Raw genomic sequence first — 25579 nt, forward strand, 5'->3', positions numbered from 1 at the left:
GATCGAGCCACTGCACTCCAGCCTGGGTGACAAGAGCGAAATTCCATCTCAAAAAAAAGAAAAAGAAAAGAAAATTTAAAAATATTCACATTTTCCACAACTCCTCCTTCTTATCCACATAAAATATCTATATAAATTATTATTCTCTATTTGGAATAAAATATTTTAGGAAGTCCTGATACTCACTGTCAGTAATGGGATGTCTCTGTTCCGCACGGTGGCAAGCTCACATCTAAAGTTCTGCCTTCATTCCTGATTATACCTGATTCTGCAAATGTTTTCAGAAATATATCGAGTTCCTAACCTAGTTCTAAGGACCCCAGACTATATTTCTTCTCTAATTCCCCAACCTTACGAGGCATATGCATTTTTTCTCATTAGCATAGGATCTCCCCGTTATTATCATTCATGATTCAGGTTAAGTGAAACCTCTTCCACTACACACAGGTGATGACAGCTACACAAATGCAAAGGCTCTGGATATTAAATCAGGCTCCAATTCCTGGAACACTTTTTATTGGGTTAGTTTACACAAATTCTTTCAGTCTTGTTCTTCAACTTTCTAGTGACTCGTGGTCTTGGATTTCGCACACAGAAGATTAAGGGCTAACAGTAGCATCGCAAGAAGGACCACGTTGTGGGGAGATGGTGAGGGAGTCTGGACTTGTGTCTCCATCTGGGATACAGAGGGAAAACACAGGCCTGAGAGCTCCTTGGAAAGCGCAATGGGAGAAATTGTAAATGAGGGACGTCTCGGTCACATTGTAGAATGATATCTGCCCATGGTCACAGTCAAGGAAAACCCCAACTGTGTCCAAATTCTTTTCCAGGAAGAGCCTTTTCAGAGGGGGGAAGACCCAGAGGGTACACTCGGTCCCCATCACTGACCCCGTGAGCAAGACTTTCTCTCCGGAAGCTATGGCCGTGCTGCCCCTTGTGTCTGCAGAGCCGTGGTATATGCCCACTTGCCACCTGGTTGCCTTTTCCACGTCCACCTCCCAGTAGTGCCTCCCTGAGGTGAAGCTCTCCGCAGCCAGCACCATGGCACTGAAGTCCAATCGTTCTGGGTTGCCAGCCCCATCCTGCTGCCCATGTCTCAATCTCATAGTTCTCAGGTCCTCAGATAGTGCCAGGCAAGGATGAGCTGTTTCAGGATCCAACGTTAAATGTCCTACCAGGAGAGAAAACCCACGTTAACCTAGGAGTTCACCACTGCCAATGCCAGAGACATGATTTCTAACATGCCTGGGTTTCCCACTGAGTGGGCACAAGTCCCAGGCCCAGATACGGGAGAGGTAATTTGGGAGGGTCCAGGAAAAGGAACCGCTAAACTTCAATATGGACCTCATGGAGGAAAAAGTCCATAAGATATGGAAAGGGACACAGTCTACCTGAGCAGGAAGAATAAAACAAAGACGAATGAGCCAAGGAAGGTTTAAAAACACCTTCACCCAACGTGGTGCTGTGGCCCACGAGGTCAGGAGTTCAAGACCAACCTGGCCAAGATGGTGAAACCCCGTCTCTACTAAAAAATACAAAAATTAGCCGAGTGTGGTGGTGGGCGCCTGTAATTCCAGCTACTCGGGAGGCTGAGGCAGAAAATTGCTCGATCCCAGGAGACGGAGATTGCAGTGAGCCGAGATCGCACCACTGCACTCCAGCCTGGGCGACAGAGCAAGACTCCATCTCAAAACAAACAAACACACAAACAAACAAAAAACACCTTCACCCCAGAGGCTGTCAAACTGTCCTGGTGCCAAGTTCCACCCAGATATCACTTGGGGCCCAACCCTGGTCTTCTACAGATCTCCAAGCCTGGAGCGGCTGGAGGAGTTGGCTAGCAGCAACTCATTCATGGCCCTCCCAATGCCGTACTCTACACATCTTAAATATCCCCACAGGGTGACATAGAGGCCTGGAAATTGCTGACAACAGGCCCTGGACATCAGGCAGTACATCAGAGAATTTATCAGCGGAGGATAGAATACCTGTGAGGACCCTCCAGAAACTCACGCTGAGAATACGCAGGCTCAATGAATTCCTCATACCTGCATGAATACGCCTTCTTCCTATCTCTGACTGTTCCTCTCATCTCTTTCTGCCCGAACTCTAACTATTGTGATCTTTCAGGGCTTGGTCCTGGGACTTCTTCTTTCAAGTAGTATATTCTCCTTCACTGCCCCCAGGTAACTGTGCATAGCTTCAGTTTTAAACATCTCTGTATTTGTGACTCACTCCATAAACAGCTAAATACCAGTTGGAAAAAACACTGGAATTTCAAACATAATACACCCAAAATGGAACTTCAACGCCATCCTTCTGCAGTCTCTACTTCTCAGTTCACAGCTCCCTTATTGCTTCAGTTGGCTAAGTCATAAACCTGGAAGGCCTTTATTTCCTACTTTCTGTAACGTGGAATCCAGCTTAATTTCTATTATTTGACTGAAGTAAATTTAATTAACTTAAATCTCTGAATTTGAAGCCCAAATCACATTATTAGGGTGGTCTCAACAGCTACAGGTCTTGAATTTTTAAAAAATTGTCTGAGACTCTCAGTATTTCCAGGAGACTGGCAGAAACAAATGCAAATTATCTCTGGAAAAATGCACAGCTGTGGCTGGGCACAGTGGCTCACGCTTGTAATCCCAGCACTTTAGGAGGCCAAGGCGGACAGATCACTTGAGGCCAGGACTTTGAGACCAGCCTGGTGAAAACCCATCTCTATTAAAATTACAAAAATTAGCCAGGCCTGGTGGCGGCCTGTAATCCCAGCTACTCAGGAAGGTGAGGCAGGAGCATCGCTTGCATCTGGGAGGCAGAGGTTGCAGTGAGCCGAGATCATGCCACTGCACTCCAGCCTGAGCAACAGAGCGAGGCTCATCTCAAAAACAAAAACAAAAAAGGTTGAAGAAGAAAAAACAGGAACATCTCAAGAGAAAAAGAACTTGATAAATTCAACATTGATTCATAAAAATTCTTAATAAACCAGAAATAAAGGGGGACATCCTCAATTTGATGAAAGGCAGCCATAAAAAAAAACTATAGCTAGGGCCAGGTGCAGTGGCTCACACCTTTAATCCCAGCACTTTGGGAGCCCGAGGCAGGCAGATCACGAGGTTGGGAGTTCGAGACTAGCCTAACCAACACAGTGAAACCCCGTATCTACTAAAAATACAAAAATTAGCTGAGTGTGGTGGCACTCAGTAGCCCCAGCTACTCGGGAGGTTGAGGCAGGAGAATCGTTTGAATCTGGGAGGAAGAGGTTGCAGTGAGCTGAGACTTCGTCATCGCACTCCAGCCTGGGTGACAGAGCCAGACACCATCTCAAAAAAAACAAAAAAACAAAAACAAAAACAAAAAACACAAACAACAACAAAAAGCCCTATAGCTGTATCAGAATTTAGAGTGAAAAGACTCAATGTTTTCTTTCTTCCTAAGATCGAGAATAAGCAAGTGTCCACTCTCACCACTTCTATTCAACACACTGCAGGTCTGAGCCAGTATAATAAGGCAAGAAAAATGCGGGGGAGGAGCCAAGATGGCCGAATAGGAACAGCTCCGGTCTACAGCTCCCAGCGCGAGCGACGCAGAAGACGGGTGATTTCTGCATTTCCATCTGAGGTACCGTGTTCATCTCACTAGGGAGTGCCAGACAGTGGGCGCAGGTCAGTGGGTGAGTGCACCGTGCACCAGCCGAAGCAGGGGCGAGGCATTGCCTCACTCGGGAAGCGCAAGGGGTCAGGGAGTTCCCCTTCCAGAGGTGACAGACGGCACCTGGAAAATCTGGCCACTCCCACCCGAATACTGTGCTTTTCCGACGGGCTTAGGAAACGGTGCCCCAGGAGAGTATAGCCCGCACCTGGCTCAGAGGGTCCTACGCCCACGGAGTCTCGCTGATTGCTAGCACAGCAGTCTGAGATCAAACAGCAAGTCGGCAGCGAGGCTGGGGGAGGGGCGCCCGCCATTGCCCAGGCTCGCTTAGGTAAACAAAGCAGCCTGGAAGCTTGAACTGGGTGGAGCCCACCACAGCTCAAGGAGGCCTGCCTGCCTCTGTAGGCTCCACCTCTGGGGGCAGGGCACAGACAAACAAAAAGACAGCAGTAACCTCTGCAGACTTAAATGTCGCTGTCTGACAGCTTTGAGGAGAGCAGTGGTTCTCCTAGCACGCAGCTGGAGATCTGAGAACGGGCTGACTGCCTCCTCAAGTGGGTCCCTGACCCCTGACCCCCGAGCAGCCTAACTGGGAGGCACCCCCCAGCAGGGGCAGACTGACACCTCACACGGCCGGCCAGGTACTCCAACAGACCTGCAGCTGAGGGTCCTGTCTGTTAGAAGGAAAACTAACAGAAAGGACATCCACACCAAAAACCCATCTGTACATCACCATCATCAAAGACCAAAAGTAGTTAAAACCACAAAGATGGGGAAAAAACAGAGCAGAAAAACTGGAAACTCTAAAAACCAGAGTACCTCTCCTCCTCCAAAGGAACGCAGTTCCTCACCAGCAACGGAACAAAGCTGGACAGAGAATGACTTTGACGAGCTGAGAGAAGAAGGCTTCAGACGATCAAATTACTCCGAGCTACGGGAGGATATTCAAACCAAAGGCAAAGAAGTTGAAAACGTTGAAAAAAATTTAGAAGAATGTATAACTAGAATAACCAATACAGAGAAGTGCTTAAAGGAGCTGATGGAGCTGAAAACCAAGGCTCGAGAACTACGTGAAGAATGCAGAAGCCTCAGGAGCCGATGCGATCAAATGGAAGAAAGGGTATCAGCCCTGGAAGATGAAATGAATGAAATGAAGCGAGAAGGGAAGTTTAGAGAAAAAAGAATAAAAAGAAACGAGCAAAGCCTCCAAGAAATGTGGGACTATGTGAAAAGACCAAATCTACGTCTGATTGGTGTACCTGAAAGTGACGGGGAGAATGGAAACAAGTTGGAAAACACTCTGCAGGATATTATCCAGGAGAACTTCCCCAATCTAGCAAGGCAGGCCAATATTCAGATTCAGGAAATACAGAGAACGCCACAGAGATACTCCTCGAGAAGAGCAACTCCAAGACACATAATTGTCAGATTCACCAAAGTTGAAATGAAGGAAAAAATGTTAAGGGCAGCCAGAGAGAAAGGTCGGGTTACCATCAAAGGGAAGCCCATCAGACTAACAGCGGATCTCTCGGCAGAAACCCTACAAGCCAGAAGAGAGTGGGGGCCAATATTCAACATTCTTAAAGAAAAGAATTTTCAACCCAGAATTTCATATCCTGCCAAACTAAGCTTCATAAGTGAAGGAGAAATAAAATACTTTACAGACAAGCAAATGCTGAGAGATTTTGTCACCACCAGGCCTGCCCTAAAAGAGCTCCTGAAGGAAGCGCTAAACATGGAAAGGCACAACCGGTACCAGCCACTGCAAAATCATACCGAAATGTAAAGAACATCGAGACTAGGAAGAGACTGCATCAACTAACGAGCAAAATATCCAGCTAACATCATAATGACAGGATCAAATTCACACATAACAATATTAACTTTAAATGTAAATGGACTAAATGCTCCAATTAAAAGACACAGACTGGCAAACTGGATAAAGACTCAAGACCCATCAGTGTGCTGTATTCAGGAAACCCATCTCACGTGCAGAGACACACATAGGCTCAAAATAAAAGGATGGAGGAAGATCTACCAAGCAAATGGAAAACAAAAAAAGGCAGGGGTTGCAATCCTAGTCTCTGATAAAACAGACTTTAAACCAACAAAGATCAAAAGAGACAAAGCAGGCCATTACATAATGGTAAAGGGATTAATTCAACAAGAAGAGCTAACTATCCTAAATATATATGCACCCAATACAGGAGCACCCAGATTCATAAAGCAAGTTCTGAGTGACCTACAAAGAGACTTAGACTCCCACACATTAATAATGGGAGACTTTAACACCCCACTATCAACATTAGACAGATCAACGAGACAGAAAGTCAACAAGGATACCCAGGAATTGAACTCAGCTCTGCACCAAGCGGACCTAATAGACATCTACAGAACTCTCCACCCCCAAATCAACAGAATATACATTTTTTTCAGCACCACACCACACCTATTCCAAAATTGACCATATACTTGGAAGTAAAGCTCTCCTCAATAAATGTAAAAGAACAGAAATTGTAACAAACTGTCTCTCAGATCACAGTGCAATCAAGCTAGAACTCAGGATTAAGAATCTCACTCAAAACCGCTCAACTACGTGGAAACTGAACAACCTGCTCCTGAATGACTACTGGGTACATAACGAAATGAAGGCAGAAATAAAGATGTTCTTTGAAACCAACGAGAACCAAGACACAACATACCAGAATCTCTGGGATGCATTCAAAGCAGTGTGTAGAGGGAAATTTATAGCACTAAATGCCCACAAGAGAAAGCAGGAAAGATCCAAAATTGACACCCTAACATCACAATTAAAAGAACTAGAAAAGCAAGAGCAAACACATTCAAAAGCTAGCAGAAGGGAAGAAATAACTAAAATCAGAGCAGAACTGAAGGAAATAGAGACACAAAAAACCCTTCAAAAAATAAATGAATCCAGGAGCTGGTTTTTTGAAAGGATCAACAAAATTGATAGACCGCTAGCAAGATTAATAAAGAAAAAAAGAGAGAAGAATCAAATAGATGCAATAAAAAATGATAAAGGGGATATCACCACCGATCCCACAGAAATACAAACTACCATCAGAGAATATTACAAACACCTCTATGCAAATAAACTAGAAAATCTAGAAGAAATGGATAAATTCCTCAACACATACACCCTCCCAAGACTAAACCAGGAAGAAGTTGAATCTCTGAATAGACCAATAACAGGAGCTGAAATTGTGGCAATAATCAATAGCTTACCAACCAAAAAAAGTCCAGGTCCAGATGGATTCACAGCCGAATTCTACCAGAGGTACAAGGAGGAGCTGGTACCATTCCTTCTGAAACTATTCCAATCAATAGAAAAAGAGGGAATCCTCCCTAACTCATTTTATGAGGCCAGCATCATCCTGATACCAAAGCCTGGCAGAGACACAACCAAAAAAGAGAATTTTAGACCAATATCCTTGATGAACATTGATGCAAAAATCCTCAATAAAATACTGGCAAACAGAATCCAGCAGCACATCAAAAAGCTTATCCACCATGATCAAGTGGGCTTCATCCCTGGGATGCAAGGCTGGTTCAATATACGCAAATCAATAAATGTAATCCAGCATATAAACAGAACCAAAGACAAAAACCACGATTATCTCAATAGATGCAGAAAAGGCCTTTGACAAAATTCAACAACCCTTCATGCTAAAAACTCTCAATAAATTAGGAATTGATGGGACGTATCTCAAAATAATAAGAGCTATTTATGACAAACCCACAGCCAATATCATACTGAATGGGCAAAAACTGGAAGCATTCCCTTTGAAAACTGGCACAAGACAGGGATGCCCTCTCTCACCACTTCTATTCAACATAGTGTTGGAAGTTCTGGCCAGGGCAATTAGGCAGGAGAAGGAAATCAAGGGTGTTCAATTAGGAAAAGAGGAAGTCAAATTGTCCCTGTTTGCAGATGACATGATAGTATATCTAGAAAACCCCATTGTCTCCGCCCAAAATCTCCTTAAGCTGATAAGCAACTTCAGCAAAGTCTCAGGATACAAAATCAATGTGCAAAAATCACAAGCATTCTTACACACCAATAACAGACAAACAGAGAGCCAAATCATCAGTGAACTCCCATTCACAATTGCTTCAAAGAGAATAAAATACCTAGGAATCCAACTTACAAGGGATGTGAAAGACCTCTTCAAGGAGAACTACAAACCACTGCTCAAGGAAATAAAAGAGGATACAAACAAATGGAAGAACATTCCATGCTCATGGGTAGGAAGAATCAATATCATGAAAATGGCCATCCTTCCCAAGGTAATTTACAGATTCAATGCCATCCCCATCAAGCTACCAATGACTTTCTTCACAGAATTGGAAAAAACTACTTTAAAGTTCATATGGAACCAAAAAAGAGCCCGCATCACCAAGTCAATCCTAAGCCAAAAGAACAAAGCTGGAGGCATCACACTACCTGACTTCGAACTATACTACAAGGCTACAGTAACCAAAACAGCATGGTACTGGTACCAAAACAGAGATATAGATCAATGGAACAGAACAGAGCCGTCAGAAATAATGCCACATATCTACAAGTATTTGATCTTTGACAAACCTGACAAAAACAAGAAATGGGGAAAGGATTCCCTATTTAATAAATGGTGCTGGGAAAACTGGCTAGCCATATGTAGAAAGCTGAAACTGGATCCCTTCCTTACACCTTATACAAAAATCAATTCAAGATGGATTAAAGACTTAAATGTTAGACCTAAAACCATAAAAACCCTAGAAGAAAACCTAGGCATTACCATTCAGGACATAGGCATGGGCAAGGACTTCATGTCTAAAACACCAAAAGCAATGGCAACAAAAGCCAAAATTGACAAATGGGATCTAATTAAACTAAAGAGCTTCTGCACAGCAAAAGAAACTACCATCAGAGTGAACAGGCAACCTACAAAATGGGAGAAAATTTTCGCAACCTACTCATCTGACAAAGGGCTAATATCCAGAATCTACAATGAACTCCAACAAATTTACAAGAAAAAAACAAACAACCCCATCAAAAAGTGGGCGAAGGACATGAACAGACACTTCTCAAAAGAAGACATTTATGCAGCCAAAAAACACATGAAAAAATGCTCACCATCACTGGCCATCAGAGAAATGCAAATCAAAACCACAATGAGATACCATCTCACACCAGTTAGAATGGCAATCATTAAAAAGTCAGGAAACAACAGGTGCTGGAGAGGATGTGGAGAAATAGGAACACTTTTACACTGTTGGTGGGACTATAAACTAATTCAACCCTTGTGGAAGTCAGTGTGGCGATTCCTCAGGGATCTAGAACTAGAAATTCCATTCGACCCAGCCATCCCATTACTGGGTATATACCCAAAGGACTATGAATCATGCTGCTATAAAGACACATGCACACGTATGTTTATTGTGGCATTATTCACAATAGCAAAGACTTGGAACCAACCCAAATGTCCAACAATGATAGACTGGATTAAGAAAATGTGGCACATATACACCATGGAATACTATGCAGCCATAAAAAATGATGAGTTCACGTCCTTTGTAGGGACATGGATGAAATTGGAAATCATCATTCTCAGTAAACTATCGCAAGAACAAAAAACCAAACACCGCATATTCTCACTCATAGGTGGGAATTGAACAATGAGAACACATGGACACAGGAAGGGGAACATCACACTCTGGGGACTGTTGTGGGGTGGGGGGAGGGGGGAGGGATAGCACTGGGAGATATACCTAATGCTAGATGACGAGTTGGTGGGTGCAGCGCACCAGCATGGCACATGTATACATATGTAACTTACCTGCACATTGCGCACATGTACCATAAAACCTAAAGTTTAATAATAATAAATAATAATAAAAGAAAAAAAAAAAAAAAGAAAAATGCAGAAAAGGCTTACAGACTGGAAAGGCAGAAATAAAGCTATCTATACTCATATACTGCATGACTTTGTAGAAAATCCCGAAGGATCTATTTATAGAAACCCACTGTCTAATGAGTGAGTTTTGCATAGTTATAGGGTACAAATGTCAATATATATAAAACAATTCCATTTCTATATACTTGTAATGAACTAGAAATGAGTGAAATGTCAATTAGAAATTGATATTTTAAAATACCGTTTACAGTGGCAGTAAAAAACATAAAATACTTAGGGATACATCTCCAAATACATATAACATTTTATGCTGAAAGTGACAAAACATTGATAAGAGAAATCGAAGACCTAAACAAATGGAGATATTTTGTATTCCTGGACTGAAAGCACTAAATATTGTCAAGATGTCAATTCTCCCCAAATTGATCTACGGATTCAATGTAATATCAATAAAAATCCCAGCGGTCCATTTTGAAGAAGCCAACAAGCTGATTTCAAAATTTATGTGGAAAAGCAAACAACCGACAGTAGCCAAAACTATTCTGAAAAAGAATAAATTTGGAGAATGCACAGTACCTGCTTTCAGGACTTCCTACAGAGTTATCAATCAAGCCAATGTGCTATTGGCAAAGGGTTAGAGTCAACCATCAATAGACCTATTAGAGTCACAAATAGACCTGATCACATATACCAGTTGATTTCCAACAAAGGGGCCAAGTAAATTGAATGGATGAGGGTGGTGTTTTTAACAAATGAAACTGGAACAAATGGATACACATGAGTCAAAAAATAAAAATAAAAGGCGGGAGGAGGAGAGGGTTTGCACCATTCTGTGAACTGCATAGATGTTAACTCTAAGTGGCTCATAGGCCGCGATGTAAAACCTAAAACCATAAAACTTCTAGAAGGAAATCTTTGTTGGCTTTGGCAAAATTTCTTAAATAAGACACAAAAAGCAGAAGTCATAAAAGAAAAAACTTGATAAATTGAACTTCATCAAAATGCAAAACCTCTACACTTCAAAAGACAGTATTAGGAAAATGAGAATATAAACCATGCTGGGAGGAAATATTTGCCAAACTTATCTGATAAATGAATGCTAAACAGAATATATAAAGAAATTACAAAACTCAAGAAACATACAACCCAATTTAGAAAAGGGGTTTGTACATGTATTTCACCGAAGTTGAGATAGAGGGAAAATAAACATATGAAAATATGCTCAACATCATTAGTCATTCTGGAAATGCAAATTAAAACGAGATACCACTACCCATCTGTCGGGTCAGATGTAGTAAAACAAACTGACAATACCAAACTCTGGTGAGAATATAGAGTAACTGAATCTTTCGCACGTTATTGGTGGCAAGGCAAAATGACACAGGCAGTTTTGGAAAACAAGTTTGGCAATCCCACCCTTAGATAGTCAATCAAGAACTATGAAGCTGTGCCCACACAAAAATCTGCTGCTAATATTTACAGCACAGAGCTGGAAACAACCCATGTCCATAGAATTGCGAAAGGATAAGTAAATTATGGTATATTTATACAATGGAATATTATCAACAATAAAAAGGAACAAACTACTGATACATGAAGCAGCCTGAACTTCCATATGTCAACTGCAGTATGCTGTCAGCCTCGAAAGGCCACGCATTGTAGGATTCCATCGATAGGACACTCTGGGAAAGGCAAAGCTATAAGGACAGGAGATATAAACCCTTTGTTATACATGCTGAATTTCTCCCCCAGAAGTTTTAAATTTTTAAGCAGTGGAATCTGCCTGCAATTATGTTTCATGGTTGGGAAACTGGTAAAGAATCTGCAGCCAGGCGTGGTGGCTCATGCCTGTAATCCCAGCACTTTGGGAGCCCAAGGCATGCGGATCACCTGAGATCAGGAGTTTAAGACCAGCCTGACCAACATGGTAAGACCTCGTCTCATACAGTTATTTTTGTGATCCTTACCTAATATGTATAACATATTAAGCTCTCCAGTCTCCTAAAATTTTTATTTATTTATTTATTTATTTATTTTAAGACAGAGTCTTGTTCTGTTGCCCAGGCTGGAGTGCAGTGGTGTGATCTCAGCTCACTACAACCTCTGCCTCCCGGGTTCAAGCAATTCTCCTGCCTCAGCCACTCGAGTAGCAGGGGCTACAGGCATGCACTACCATAACCGGCTAATTTTCTTATTTTTTGTAGAGACGGGATTTCACCATGTTGGTTAGGCTGGTCTCAAACTCCTAGCCTCAGGCAAACCGCCTGCCTTGGCCTCCCAAAGTGCTGGGATTACAGGAGTGACCCACTGTGCCAGCCTAAAATTTTTAAATTACTGGAATTTGTTTTCATTTATGGCAGGATAGTCACCTGATTCTCAAATATAGAACAGTGCCCTGTGAGCGTTCACACGTGTCAACTTACTCTGGAGTACTCTGAACATGCTGCTGAGTCCTCTTATGTGGCATAAACTCAGGTCTGTGATATGAGCGGGCTCCAGATGCTCAAGCAGCAGTGACTTGCTCCTGAAGAGAAAGGACAGCCTCAGTCATCTGCACAGACCACAGGCCCCTTGGTCTAGTGGATGGATCCCATTACATCCTACCAGCAAATGCAATCTCCTTATCCCAATCAACATCTTACTGGACTCTGATTCTCACCCAATTGTATCCAAAATGAAAACTCACCTTTCTAAAGAGTATTTTGCATTCTAAGGGAAAGAAAAGAGACCAGGTTACTACTGGGTTTTTGAGCTGTCTTTTGCAATCTGTGCCCAGGAAAATATCCTCTTACAATGAACTCAATTTCCATGTCATTTCTTCAGCCTCATCATGCTAGTTATCAGATGAACAAATTCTAACATGGAAATAGAAAAAGTCAGAAAAATGCATGAAATCATTTTGTTGTAGTCCCACGGGAAAGGTTTTCTTTCCCTCACCCCAGCCACCTTACTCGGAGCCATCATTTCTCAGTCTTCAGACGGGGGCATCTATCTGCTTTCCATGCAGGGGGTGGCCAGAGTTGAGCAGGTGAAGGGGCCACTGGCTGGGAGGGCAGTGGGAGCCAGGCAGAGCCACACCTGCCTGCATGCTCAAGAACTGAGCTGCTTCCTAAGGATTTACCTGCAGACGCTTTCCAGATGAGCGCATTCACTTGCAATTATAAGCCCAGGAGAGGGATATGGACAATCTTAAAAAGATAGTAAGGCCAGGCGCGGTGGCTCACGCCTGGAATCCCAGCACTTTGGGAGGCCAAGGTGGGCGTATAACCTGAGGTCAGGAGTTTGAGACCAGCCTGACCAACATGGTGAAACCCCGTCTCTACTAAAAATACAAAAATTAGCTGGGCATGGTGGTAGGCACCTGTAATCCCAACTACTGAGGAGGCTGAGGCAGGAGAATCGCCGGGGGAGGCGGAGGTTACAGTGAGCCGAAATTTCGCCACTGCACTCCAGCCTGGGCAATAGAGCGAGACTCTGTCTCAGGAAAAAAAAAAAAAAAAAAAATGGTAATCCACTTTCTGAAAGGCAATGTATGTTACTGTACAAAATTCAAAATTCAAAATATGCAATACTTACCATAGACTGAGTAGCTTCTGCACAACAGAAATTCATTTCTCGCAGTTCTGGAGGCCGGGAATTTCGAGATCAAGGCACCAGCAGATTCAGTGTCCGGAGAGGGCTCCATCCCTCCTAGGTAGCCTCCATCTCCAGCCTCACAAGCTGAAGGGGCGAGGTCTTCCTCGGCCTCTTTTATAAGAGCCCTAATGCCATTCACAGGGGCTCTGCCCCTAGGCCCCACTCACTACCCAAAGGCCCCACCTCCCAAACCATCGCCTTGGGGGACAGGATTTCAACATATGTATTTTGGAGGGACACAAACATTCAGACCACAGCAGATAATCTCACCCTTGTTTCAAGATTATCACAGATGACTATATATTTATTTATTTTTTGCCAGAAAGTCTGTAAATGTTAGCAACCACACATGTATATGTGTGTATATACATACTTATTATCCAAAGATCAAACAAAAAGCAGTCTGCATCTTTCTTTTTCACTTAATGAGTGCTTGAAGATACTCTTTTAGTGTCTATAGAGCTGTTTTATTCTTTATGATTACAGAGTATTTCATTGCATGGATGTATCATAATTTGACTAATCAATGATTAACCACACTGCGTCACATCTCAACCCTAACTTACTGCTGATAATTTTAAGGTGAGAATTCATCTCATGAAGCAGCTCCACACTATCCCACGAAGCTATGACCATTCCTAAAGCTTTTGGCAGCTAAAAAATGGTCGTGTAGCCTTCTTTTGTGGTTGAAGATCATTGGATATTGTGTTCTGGCAGCAACCCCTAATGAGTACTGTCCACTTCTCATTTCTCAAATACTGGAATGAATTTTATTTTCTTTTTCCCAGCATCTTACCTTGAGCAATGCTAAGGCGCCTTCCCCACACTTTTTCTCAAGCTCCACGATGAGCTTTCGGAGGCTGCAGATCTGTTCAGAAACCCTGGCTTCACTCTCCTTCAGTTTCTTCATGTTCTCTCTCCCCACAAGGCCCAGTCTCTGCAGAAGCATCTCTTTGTTACTATTCAACAACCTCAAGTTCAGGAACAAGAGCTTGGTAACTTCTCCTATAGATTAATTCAACCATGTCTTTAAAAACCTGCTTTTCGGTTGGGCGCGGTGGCTCACGCCTGTAATCTCAGCACTTTGGGTGGCCGAGGCTGGCAGATCACGAGGTCAGGTGTTCGAGACCAGCCTGGCCAACATGGTGAAACCCGGTCTCCACTAAAAGTACAAAAATTAGCCTGGCATAGTGGTGGCGGGTGCCTGTAATCCCAGCCACTCAGGAGGCTGAGGCAGGAGAATCGCTTGAACCCAGGAGGCAGAGGTTGCACTGAGCCAAGATCGTGCCACTGCACTCCAGCCTGAGCGACAGAGCAAGCCTCCATCTCAAAAACAAAACAAACAAAACAAAAAGACAAAAATGAAAACAAAAACAAAAAAACAAACCTGCTTTTCTGCCTGCTACCCCAGGAATAGACATAATTAGGTAAGGCCATGATATTCTTCTGTTGAAGCAAGATTCCTCTCAAGAGAGTTGATTCTTTGTCCCCTATTATGTATGTTTAAGCTGACACAGATGTGTGTGCACGCAGCCCTTACTCACATGAACATGCACCTAAAACATTTCATGTTTTTTTCTGTGGCTGTTTGTTCAGAAGGTTCCCTATTTTTTCATTAACTTGAAATCAATTAAAATTAAGTTATATAGATTAACAAATAAGAAATAATTATGTTACTGATATCTGTTTTCTTTTTATCCTTGCACGTATACTCTACGTAGGTAGTCACATAAGCAACATGAGTATGTTATTTAGGGGGAAAAAACATAAACATAAGTGATAGTTTATTATATTTGATTACTAATCTGACAACTTACTTTTTTCTTGGAGAACATTCCTTATTCATATACACAGAGCCATGACACCATCTTAACATGCTGAAGAGTATTCTTCCATGTATGTATGGAGCACATTTTGTGAGTCTTCTATTGACAAACATAGGGTGTTTCTAACCTCTTGCTATGAATAAATGTTATAATTGTAATATCTGCTACTCATCAACTGCTTAACATGAACAAAACACTATTTAATAAGCTTTAGCAGATTATTTCACTCAAATCTCACAATAATTTTATAAATTAGGGGCCATTGTTATATCCAGTTTACAGCTAAAGGAACCAAGTCAAAGGTTAAACAGCAGGTCGTAGGCCACCCAGGAGCCAGTAAACAGCTGGCTCAGATAGGAACTCCGTTCATCCGGCTTCAAAGGTGAATTCTAGGCTGGGTGTGGTGGCTCACGGCTGTAATCCCAGCACTTTGCGAGGCTGAGGTGGGTGGATCATGAGGTCAGGAGATCGAGACCATCCTGGCTAACACGGTGAAACCCCATCTCTACTAAATATACAAAAAATTAGCCGGGCACGGTGGCGGGCACCTGTAATCCCAGCTACCCGGGAGGCTGAGGCAGGAGAATGGCGTGAACCCGGGAGGCAGAGCCTGCAGTGAGCTGAGATTGCGCCACTGCACTCCAGCATGGAGACAGAGCCAGACTCCGTCTCAAAAAAAAAAAAAAAAAAAAGGTGAATTCTAAACCATGGCTCTAAACTGAAACTCAGTTTCAGTGTTGCCTTACCCAGGTGTCTTTTTCTATGTGTGTAAGTTTATTTGAAGCATAATACAGTAATATGTGTACAAATATATTTATAGCTATATTGTGCTTTATTTATGTCTTTTTGTATGCATGTCAACATAAATTCATAGAAATGGAGTTGCCAGGTAGGTATATAATTCATTTAATACGTGTGTGGTTGTCACTGGCTATGTTATTTTGGAATTGACATAATGTTTAGCTCTTCTTTTTCTCATTTCTCAAATATGAGGATGTTGTTTTCAACATCTCACCTGTAGCATTTCCTGGAACATCTCCTCTAGCTCGGTGGCAAGCTTGATCACTTGATTCAGAAGGGCTGCTCTCAAGTTCAAGTCAGATACGCATTCCTGCTGTCTCTGGAGATTCTGCTCACACTCTTCATTCAACAACCGGAGTCTCATACTATACTCAGACTCAATCATCTTTTTAAAATTTTGTTCCTCTTCCTTCCTCATATAGACATGATAGACTTCAGGTTAAACATGATAGATTAACACCACACACACACACATACACACACGTTATAATAGTTATTTATTTATTTTTTTATATATATATATATATATATATATATTACACTGACCACAATGTATTCTTTCCATCTCTAACCCCAATATAAAGACAAGGAAGGCTGGGCACAGTGGCTCACACCTGTAATCCCAGCACTTTGGGAGGCCAAAGTGGGCGGATCACGAGGTCAGGAGATCGACACCATACTGGCCAACATGGTGAAACCCTGTCTCTACTAAAAATACAAAAATTAGCTAGGCATGGTGGCACATGCCTGTAATCCCAGCTACTCGGGAGGCTGAGGCAGGAGAATCGCTTGAACCCGGGAGGCGGAGGTTGCAGTGAGCCGAGATTGCGCCACTGCACTCCAGCCTGGCAACAGAGCTAGACTCTGTCTCAAAAAAAAAAAAAAAAAAGTCAAGGAAATATAAAGTACAGAAGAAAAGGAATAAACCCAAAGGAGAAATGGAATTTGAGTCAACATCAGCCAAGACATCAACACAATTTCAGAACATAAAATGGAGACGAAGAAATGTTCATCAGTAAGGAAAAACTAAGGAAGCTACAGCCTCTGTCAACACAGAGGAGGAGACCAGGACATTTGAAAAGGGACAATGGGATTTGGTGATGCTTGGGTAAGAGTTGTGGGAAAAAAAGGAGTCATGGATGAAAAACACCGAAAATTTTAGACTAAGCAACTGGAAGAATGGAATTACCAAAATATATAGAGAGAATCTATGGAATGGCTGGATTCCAGAAGTGAGGAGTGTCCGTTAGTTCGGGATGTGATGAATTTGATTAGTCAATTAGACATCCAAGTAAAGATAGTAAGTAGGAAATTGGACATGAAGTCTACCACCTTTTGGAAGTCTGAGCTAGGGATATATATTTGGGAGTAGTCATCTTAGAGATGCTTAAATAGCATCTCTATTAAGCTATTTAAGATTCAATGAAATTGAATCCGGGCTCACGTCTGTAATCCCAGCACTTTGGGAGGCTGAGGCAGGTGGATCATGAGGTCAGCAGTTTGAGACCAGCCTGACCAACGTGGTGAAACCCTGTCTCTACTAAAAATACAAAAATTAGCCAGGTATGATGACGGACACCTGTAATGTCAGCTACCTGGGAGACTAAGGCAGGAGAATCGCTTGAACCTGGGAGGCGGAGGTTGCAGTGAGCCGAGATCGCATCACTGAACTCTAGCCCGAGCAAAAAGAGCGAAGCTCCGTCTCAAAAATCAAGATTTATCAAGAACCTGACCACTTCTCACCACCTCTCTACCTGTCCCCCAGCTCACCTTCATCTCTCTCTAATTATTGCAAGTCCCTTTGCACGTCTCTCCACCTCTGCTTTTACTATCTTAATGTCTATTTTCTTTTGGCAGCTAGCATGTTTCTATGAAAATGGAAGTTAAATCTTGTCAATCTTCTGTTCGAAATCTTCCAGTGGTTTTGAACCTTGTATTTCATTGAAGGCTAGCCACCCTAAATGACTGACCGCCTTCTTCTGATCTCATCACCTACAGCCCCCATTTCCTTACACAGCTCCAGCCAGATACATGGCAGCCTCCAGGCCTTTCCTCTGCCTAGAATATTCCTCCCCAAGAAAACTGCATGGCCCAATCCCTCACCTCCTTCAGTGCCACCTTCTGAATAACAAGGTTCTGATCACTTTATTTAAAAGCTCACTCCATTGCTTTCTTTCTCACTTAAAAAAAATTTTTTTAAACACTTCCCATGTAACATACTATACATTAAACTTATTTTGTTTATATCCACTAGAATGCAAATTCCACGAAAGCAGAACTGTTTTTTTTTGTTTTCCATTGACGAGCCCCTAGCACCTTGCATAGTCCCGGGCAAACAGTGGGATCTCAGTATTTGCTGAACACGTGGTGCTTGGAACTGAAAAAAAAGGGGGATCAGCTGAAAAATTCTTACCTAGCCAGGCAATCCTCCTCCACTATCTTCCCTAACTAGGCATTTATTTCCTTTAAAAATTGAGGGAGAGAAAAGACCCAGAATCAGGGATACCTTGCACAGAATAGGATTAAGTATGAAGATACAGGCTGAAATTAGAAATGAAATATGCCTAACAGGTGGTGAACCCTCAAATCTGAATAGCAATTCTCAAATTGCTCTTTAAAGGGTTTCAGAATTTATGTGGCAACCAGAAGTACAAGAGATGCTCATTCTCCTATGTCATTGTTATAAACGGTGTCGTTAATCTTTTTGATCATTGCAAATAGCATTGCAAATGCCATTTTACTCACCATATTATTTGTATTTCTCTTACCATGAACAAAGTTCAAATTCTTTCAATGTATTTAAAATATATTTACACTTTCTTTTCTGCAAACTCTTATTTGATCGTTTTTTAAAATTAAATTTCTAGTCTTTTCATTACTTTTTTTATTTTTATTTTTTTTGAGATGGAGTCTTGCTCTGTGGCCTAGGCTGGAGTCCAGTAGTGTGATCTCGGCTCACTGCAACCTCTGCCTCCCAGTTCAAGCGATTCTTCTGCCTCAGCCTCCCGAGTAGCTGGGATTACAGGCTTATGCAACCACACCCAGCTAATTTTTGTATTTTTAGTAGAGATGGGATTTCACCATGTTGGCCAGGCTGGTCTCAAACTCCTGACCTCAAGTGATCCGCCCTCCTCAGCTTCCCAAAGTGCTGGGATTACAGGGGTGAGCCACCACGCCCAGCTTCTTACTGACTTTAAAGAGCTTTTTATACATTAAGATATTAGCACTTTTCCTTCCTATAGATTTCACATTTTTCCTGCTTTGTGATTTGTCTTTTGACTTTGTTTATGATACACTATTTTCTAACAACATTACTGGTAATTTTCCCCCAAGAATCAAGATAAGCACTCACTGACCTGAATCATCGCCATTCTTTCTCGCTCATCAGTCAATATGCTTTTAGCTGCTTCAAGTTTCTCCCTCGATGTGTTCAATATTTCCTGGAATAACTTCTATAGAGAAAGCACAGAATTCCAGGTGAGATCATTGATTTAGAACAGTTGGATTCCTAACCTTAAACAGCCAACAACTCTGAGTATATATTTTCTTAGCTTTTAGGTTGAAAGTTCAACGAACTTATCTAATATTCTGTAATAAACATCAACTAAGGTAATGGTTTTGGAAGACCAGAATGTCTGTCCATTTCATCCATATAGGAGTTGGCTAGAGTGTTTTGGGATTTGCGTGAATCTTACCCTGTAATTCTCAGCAGCCTCTTGTATCCCACACACCATGTGATGTTTGTGCTCCTGGGACTGGAAGCATTTGCTGCAGAGTGTGATTTGGTCAACATCACAGAACAGCCGTGTTGGTTCCAGGTGTGTTTCACAATAAGCATCTTCTGTGATGTTGTGCTGTAACTGAGGGCTGAGCCTTTTGGACATCCTGGTAGGGGTCCCTAGTTGAAGACTGGACTGTTTGCTTCTACTGAGGTATTTCCCTGCACTGTGAATGAGAAAAAATGGTGGCTTCCTTTGTTTTCTGGAGCAGGCACACACACTTGGCAACTTCAGGGTCCACGAAGATCCAAGGAAATAAGTCCACGCAGACAGAGCGGGTCGGAGCTCTGGACTCCTCAAATCCAACAAACTTCTGGCAGCTGCCTGCTTGGGGAAAAGACAGAGTTAGGCCAGTGTTCTAAGACCAGCGGGTCTCCCTCAGGTCTTCTGACAATCTTGGGCAATAGGCTGAAAATTAATTACAAGGAACAGTACTCACCTATGAGTCATTCGGGGAAAACGGTGCTCAAAATGCATCGCGCTAATTACTGAAGGAGCTTCAGGACTAGAGTGAGGTAACAGTACGAAAGAAGTTCATTGATAGAATTATAGAAAAAAAATCACAACTATCTGAAAAAGTTATTAAAATACTTTCCCTTTGAGAGACAGGGTCTTGCTCTGTCGCCCAGTCTAGAGTACAGTGGCGTGACCACGGCTCACTGCAGCCTCCGGAACTCCCACGCTCCAGCGATCCTCCCACCTCAGCTTCCGGAGTAGCTGGGACTACAGGCTCGAGCCACCACAGGCGGCTCAAAACACAGTGCAACAGAAGGAATGGGGAAGCAAATAAGGGAAAACAGCTCCTCTTTTTTTTTTGAGACGGAGTCTGGCTCTGTCGCCCAGGCTGGAGTGCGGTGGCGCCATCTCGGCTCCCTGCAAGCTCCGCCTCCCGGGTTCCCGCCATTCTCCTGCCTCAGCCTCCCGAGTAGCTGGGACTACAGGCGCCGCCACCAAGCCTGGGTAATTTTTTGTATTTTTTTAGTAGAGACGGGGTTTCACCGTGTTAGCCAGGATGGTCTCGATCTCCTGACCTCGTGATTCGCCCTCCCCGGCCTCCCAAAGTGCTGGGATTACAGGCGTGAGCCACCGCGCCCGGCCGAAAACGGCTCTTCTAAGAAGCCATCAATTAAAGAGATTTGCAAAACAGTGAAGCCAAAGCCACTGTTCTCAATAATTGTTTCCGAAATAAAATTGCAGGAGTGACGTGACGCGAAGCCCGCAGTCTGGCCGTGAGCGCCCTCGCTCCTTCCTCTTTGACTCCATCTTCGCGGTGGCGGCAGCCGGAACCGCCGTTCAGTCACCAACATGCGGTTCTTGGTCCGCGCCCCGGAGCTACACGCCCTCCAGGTGACCGGCCAGGAGACGGTCTCCCAGGTCGCGGCTCAGGGGGCGCCACTGGAGGGCCTCGCCCCGGAAGATCTATCGTGCTCCTGGCAGGCGCGCCCCTGCAGGGCGAGGCCACCCTGGATCAGGGCGAAGTGGGAGGCCAAGTCCGTGGTTCCCCGGCCCGCGCTGGGAAAGTGACAGGTCAGACTCTTACTAAGGTGGCCAAGCGAGAAGACAGGCCGGGCTGAGCCGCGGATGCAGTACCACAGGCGCTTTGTCAACGTTGTGCCCATCTTTGGCAAGAAGAAGGGCCCCAATGCCCTTCTTAAGTCCTTTTTAATTCTGGCTTTCTCTATTAAAAAAGCCACTTGGCTCGAAATTTTTTTTTTCAGAAAAATGTTTTTGTTTTTATTATTTTATTAACTTATTTATTTTTGAGACAGAATCTCAGTCTGTCGCCCAGGCTGGAGTGCAGTGGCACGATCTCGGCTCACTGCAACCTCCACCTCCCGGGTTCAACCGATTCTCCTGCCTCAGCCTCCCGAGTAGCTGGGACTACAGGTCCGTGAAACCACACCCAGCTAATTTTTTGTATTTTTAGTAGAGACGGGGTTTCACCGTGTTGGCCACACTGATCTCGAACTCCTGACCTCAGGTCATCCGCCTGCCTCAGCCTCACAAAGTGCTGGGATTACAGGTGTGACCCACCGTGCCTGGCTTGTTTTTATTATTTTAAATGAATAATTATAAAATGCAGTTTTAAATTTCTAATACAGTAAACATAGATATTAACGCTCATAAAAGCTTATTGGGATCTTCGTCAATAATGAGTGCAAAGGAGTACTGATTCCAAAAAGTCGAGAATCTTGGCCTGAAAAGGCATATTCCCCACAAATAGGGCTGTGAATGAATGCATCCATAATTTTGATATGTTTTGTCAGTTTCCCAAGCACAAAAGTTGTACAATTTTGCACTCCAAGCAACAAATTAAAAAGATGTTAAACTTTTGGATCATTGCCCACTGGCTGGGTGAGAAATAGTATATTCATATATTTTCAACTTCCATCTGTTCTATTATTAATATGTCTAAGCCTTTTATTTTCATATGCTAAAAAAACCATTTTCATTTCTTTTGCTGCGAACTCTATGTTCAAGCCTCTCTCTCAGTTTATTCCATCAGGTTTGGCCTTTTTGGAGGGAGGGGTCAATTTTAAGAGAGAGTTATAGATCCAAGTTCCTGTAAGTTGTATGAGTTGCAAATACTTTCTCCCTCCTTCCTTGTCTTTGATGCTCTCATCCTTTCTTTTGCTTAGGTCTTTGAAATCCCTGCTGGTTTCCCGTGTCTTAGGTCCCTGAACATGTCCGAGATGACTCCACTGAGTCACCAAAACAAAGAAATTCACCAACTCAAATTTTTCCTTGAGCTCTCAGCAGCAGTTAACATAGCTGACCACGCCCTTCTTCCTAGAATGTTTTCTTTTCTCATCTGTCTGCAGCTGACATTCCTCTAACTTGACTGGTCTTGTTCTCCGTGGCTTTTTCTGGTCCCACATCCTCTGAACCTCTCAATCTTGGGGTGCTTCAAGGTTGAGTTCTGGTCTCCCAGTCCTGGTCTCTCCCTAGGTAATCTTAATAGTTTTTGAAGATTTAAGTTCCACTCTCCGATTTCAATCTCCTGCCCAATTCCCAACATTTTTGCAATAGAATGTCTAAGGAGCACCCAAAATTAACATATCTAAAGCCACTCAGGATCTCAACCCAATGGCTCTCTTCCCCCAAACTCATTCCTTTAGAGCCACAGTTTAAGCCTTCCTTTCACCAACTCAACTATTGTTTTCCAAATTTATATTCTGTCCTACCCTCCTCGCCCATCTCCAACTCCTCTCTGCTCAACCACCAGAATACTGTTTCAAAACCAAAACCAAGTGAGCAGGTTTCTGGTCACTTTCTATGGCATTTAGAGTAAGATCCAAGTGGGTAACCCAGCCCTGTAGAATCTGGCCTCCTGCCTTCTTCTGATCTCACTATAGCTTTCCCCCATCACTGCCAATTCTAGTTGCCTCTAATTCATCACAGCCCTTCCCCCTTCCATGGCCAGCAAAGCTCTTCTCTCATCTTTTTGCAATTCTGGCTGCCTCTTCTCTGCAGTTCTCAGCTCAGATGTCTTCCCAAGAGAGACCTTTCCATCGCTACTCAATTTGAAATACCTTCCCACTACTCATCTCCTTATTTTATTTTCTTTGTAGCGAAATGATTTTATCTTTCTATGAACAAGTTTACTTGTGGGTCACTCTCCATCCATAAGAAACTAAGTCCTTGAGATGCCCTGTGTCTACATCTGACATACTCGATGCACAATAAATATTTTAAAATGTATTTTATGTCAAACCAGTAAAAATTGAAGGCGTAATGAGAGAGGGAGACTGAATATTTTTACAGAAACAGCAAAGGAAAATTGACGATTTAAGTCCCCAGCATGTTGTCTACCCTTATTTTGTTTTTCCTAATTTTTTTCTTCAGGCTTTTTCCTGATAACACACAGATACACACACACACGCACACATAGATTCTAAGATCAAGTTTAGAAACAATTATTAAGAAAATGATCTAGAGAGAAAATCTCACTTACTTTCTTTGTAGCAATCCTGGGTATTTCCTTTTTTTTTTTTTTTTTTTTTTTGTTTGAGACAGGGTCTTGCTCTGTCACCCAGGCTGGAATGCAGTGGTGCGATCTCGGCTCACTACAGCCTCGAGCTCCCAGGCTCAAGTGATTCTCCCACCTTAACCTCCTGAGTAGCTGGGATTACAGGCGCTGCACGACCACACCCGGCTAATTTTTGTATTTTTTGTAGAAACGGGGTTTCAGTATGTTTCCCAGGCTGGTCTTGAACTCCTGGGCTCAAGCAATCTGCCTGCCTCAGCCTCCCAAAGTGCTGGGATTACAGGAATGAGTCACCACGCCGAACCAAGGTATTTCCTTTAGGGAAAAAGCTGGACCAGTGGAGACCGAAGAGATTTTATCTGTTCAGTTCCTCCCTCAGCCCCGCCCTCACACCATCAGGAAGGCATCTGTGAAGTTTCTTATCATAGTCACACAATTAATCTCATTAGAACCACCTGAGTTTATTAAAACGCAAGCCTCTTCACAGGGTCTCTGATTCCAGAAATCTAGGGTGGGGTCTGTAATTTACATTTTTAATGGGCTCCCAGAAAATGCTTAATAGCCCTGACCTTGGCTGGATAAATATCTTGTTTTATCTCCAATGCCATGTACAGTGCCTAACACTTCTAGCTCCTTAAGGTTTGGGGTTTTCTTTCTTAATGAATCTAGTGTATATTGACAATTTCACAGGAAAGAAGCCTTCAAGCTAACACTCAAGACTGTGTTTGTTCCTTAGTAGAAAATAATGCCTGACTTGTTAGTTTCTAGAACATTTGCTGGAAGAAGTGTTCATTCCATTATCTGTGGAAAGAAAAACCAAGAGTAGGGATAACTGCCTAAGGAATCTGTCACAGATGGGAGGTCAGGGAACAATCCCAGATAATTCATATTTGATATTTGGCTTCAGTGAGGAGGAACTCTTCACAGCTTTCTAAGTTTTATAGTTTTGTCCCCGAGGGTTTTTATTGCATCAGTCAATCAATCCCCTGCTAATCAAACCAGTGAGTTTTTTTCTTTATACTGCTGACAGGATAATGAGAATTCTTCTCCTTGGCTTATCTGATCTTTCAGAACCTGGTTCTACCTTATGGAATCTCAATACACCATTTCTCTTTTTCTTTTTTCTTTTTTTTTTTTTTTTAGACGAGAGTCTCACTCTGTTGCCTAGGCTGGAGTGCAGTGGAGCGATCTCGGCTCACTGCAGCCTCCGCCTCCCAGGTTCAAGCAATTTTCCCACCTCGGCCTCCCGAGTAGCTGGGATTATAGGCGCCCACCACACCCAGCTAATTTTTGTATTTTTAGTGGAGATGGGGTTTCACCATGTCGGCCAGGCTGGTCTCAAACTCCTGACCTCAGGTGACCCACCCTCCTTGGCCTCCAAAAGTTCTGGCCACCGCGCCCAGCCATACACCCTTTCTCTTATCTCAGATGATTACATACACCCACTCTCTTTTCCAAAACCCAATTCCCCAGCTTTCTTCAAATAGACCACATTTATTCCTGTGCGCCCCTCCCCTCCTCAGCCATCCATCGTCCTTTACTTCTCTTATTTTTCTAATCCAATCTTCCTTTCTCTTCTAAGCCTGGGTACAGCCAACGTCTGTGAAGATACTCACATATACTTGTCAGATACTCTGTCATTTATTCTCACCATCCCTTGAGCTTTCATAACTCTTGAGCTTACTCATTTTGACAAGAAAACTTTGTAATCTTTGAATCAAATGGAAAATAAACATCAAGCATATTGTCAGGATTTGAAGTCCCTTAAAGCCTGTTTTAGAGTATTAAATACTTATTAAATACTTAAATAAATATTTATTAAAGCCTGTCTTACTAGTAAATATTTATTAATAATTAAATTATTAATTCTAGAAAAGTCAATATTTTAAGATAATTCTAAAAACATTACAAAAAAATGTGCTAAACCCTTATTTACTGTTACATGCCCCACAACCCTGTGAGGTACATCTGCAGCTGATA

At 42.8% G+C, this 25579-nt stretch overlaps 1 protein-coding gene and 1 pseudogene across 5 annotated transcripts in view; one reads left to right on the forward strand and one right to left on the reverse strand.

Annotated features, from left to right (window-relative positions):
- Positions 1-476: 476 nt before the first annotated feature.
- Positions 477-25579, reverse strand: part of TRIML2 (tripartite motif family like 2) — a 55380-nt gene continuing 30277 nt past the window's right edge. Inside the window, exons 1-9 of one of the 5 annotated variants that reach the window (XM_063664393.1) lie at positions 23567-24482; positions 19528-19935; positions 19189-19284; positions 16047-16241; positions 14002-14142; positions 13146-13199; positions 12256-12278; positions 11993-12093; positions 477-1171 (exon numbers count right to left, since the gene is read on the reverse strand). In XM_063664393.1, coding sequence (XP_063520463.1) covers positions 600-1171; positions 11993-12093; positions 12256-12278; positions 13146-13199; positions 14002-14142; positions 16047-16241; positions 19189-19284; positions 19528-19716 — 1371 coding nt within the window. In that variant the 5' untranslated portion in view covers positions 19717-19935; positions 23567-24482 and the 3' untranslated portion in view covers positions 477-599. Of the gene's footprint in view, positions 1172-11992; positions 12094-12255; positions 12279-13145; positions 13200-14001; positions 14143-16046; positions 16242-19188; positions 19285-19527; positions 19939-20050; positions 20148-23566; positions 24483-25579 lie in introns of those variants that run through there. The other 4 variants (XM_063664392.1, XM_063664394.1, XM_063664395.1 and 1 more) reach the window with 4 other exon arrangements.
- Positions 20911-22293, forward strand: LOC129035299 (ubiquitin-like FUBI-ribosomal protein eS30 fusion protein; annotated as a pseudogene).

Source organism: Pongo pygmaeus, chromosome 3 (assembly GCF_028885625.2).
Source record: "Pongo pygmaeus isolate AG05252 chromosome 3, NHGRI_mPonPyg2-v2.0_pri, whole genome shotgun sequence".
Lineage (NCBI taxonomy): Eukaryota > Metazoa > Chordata > Mammalia > Primates > Hominidae > Pongo > Pongo pygmaeus.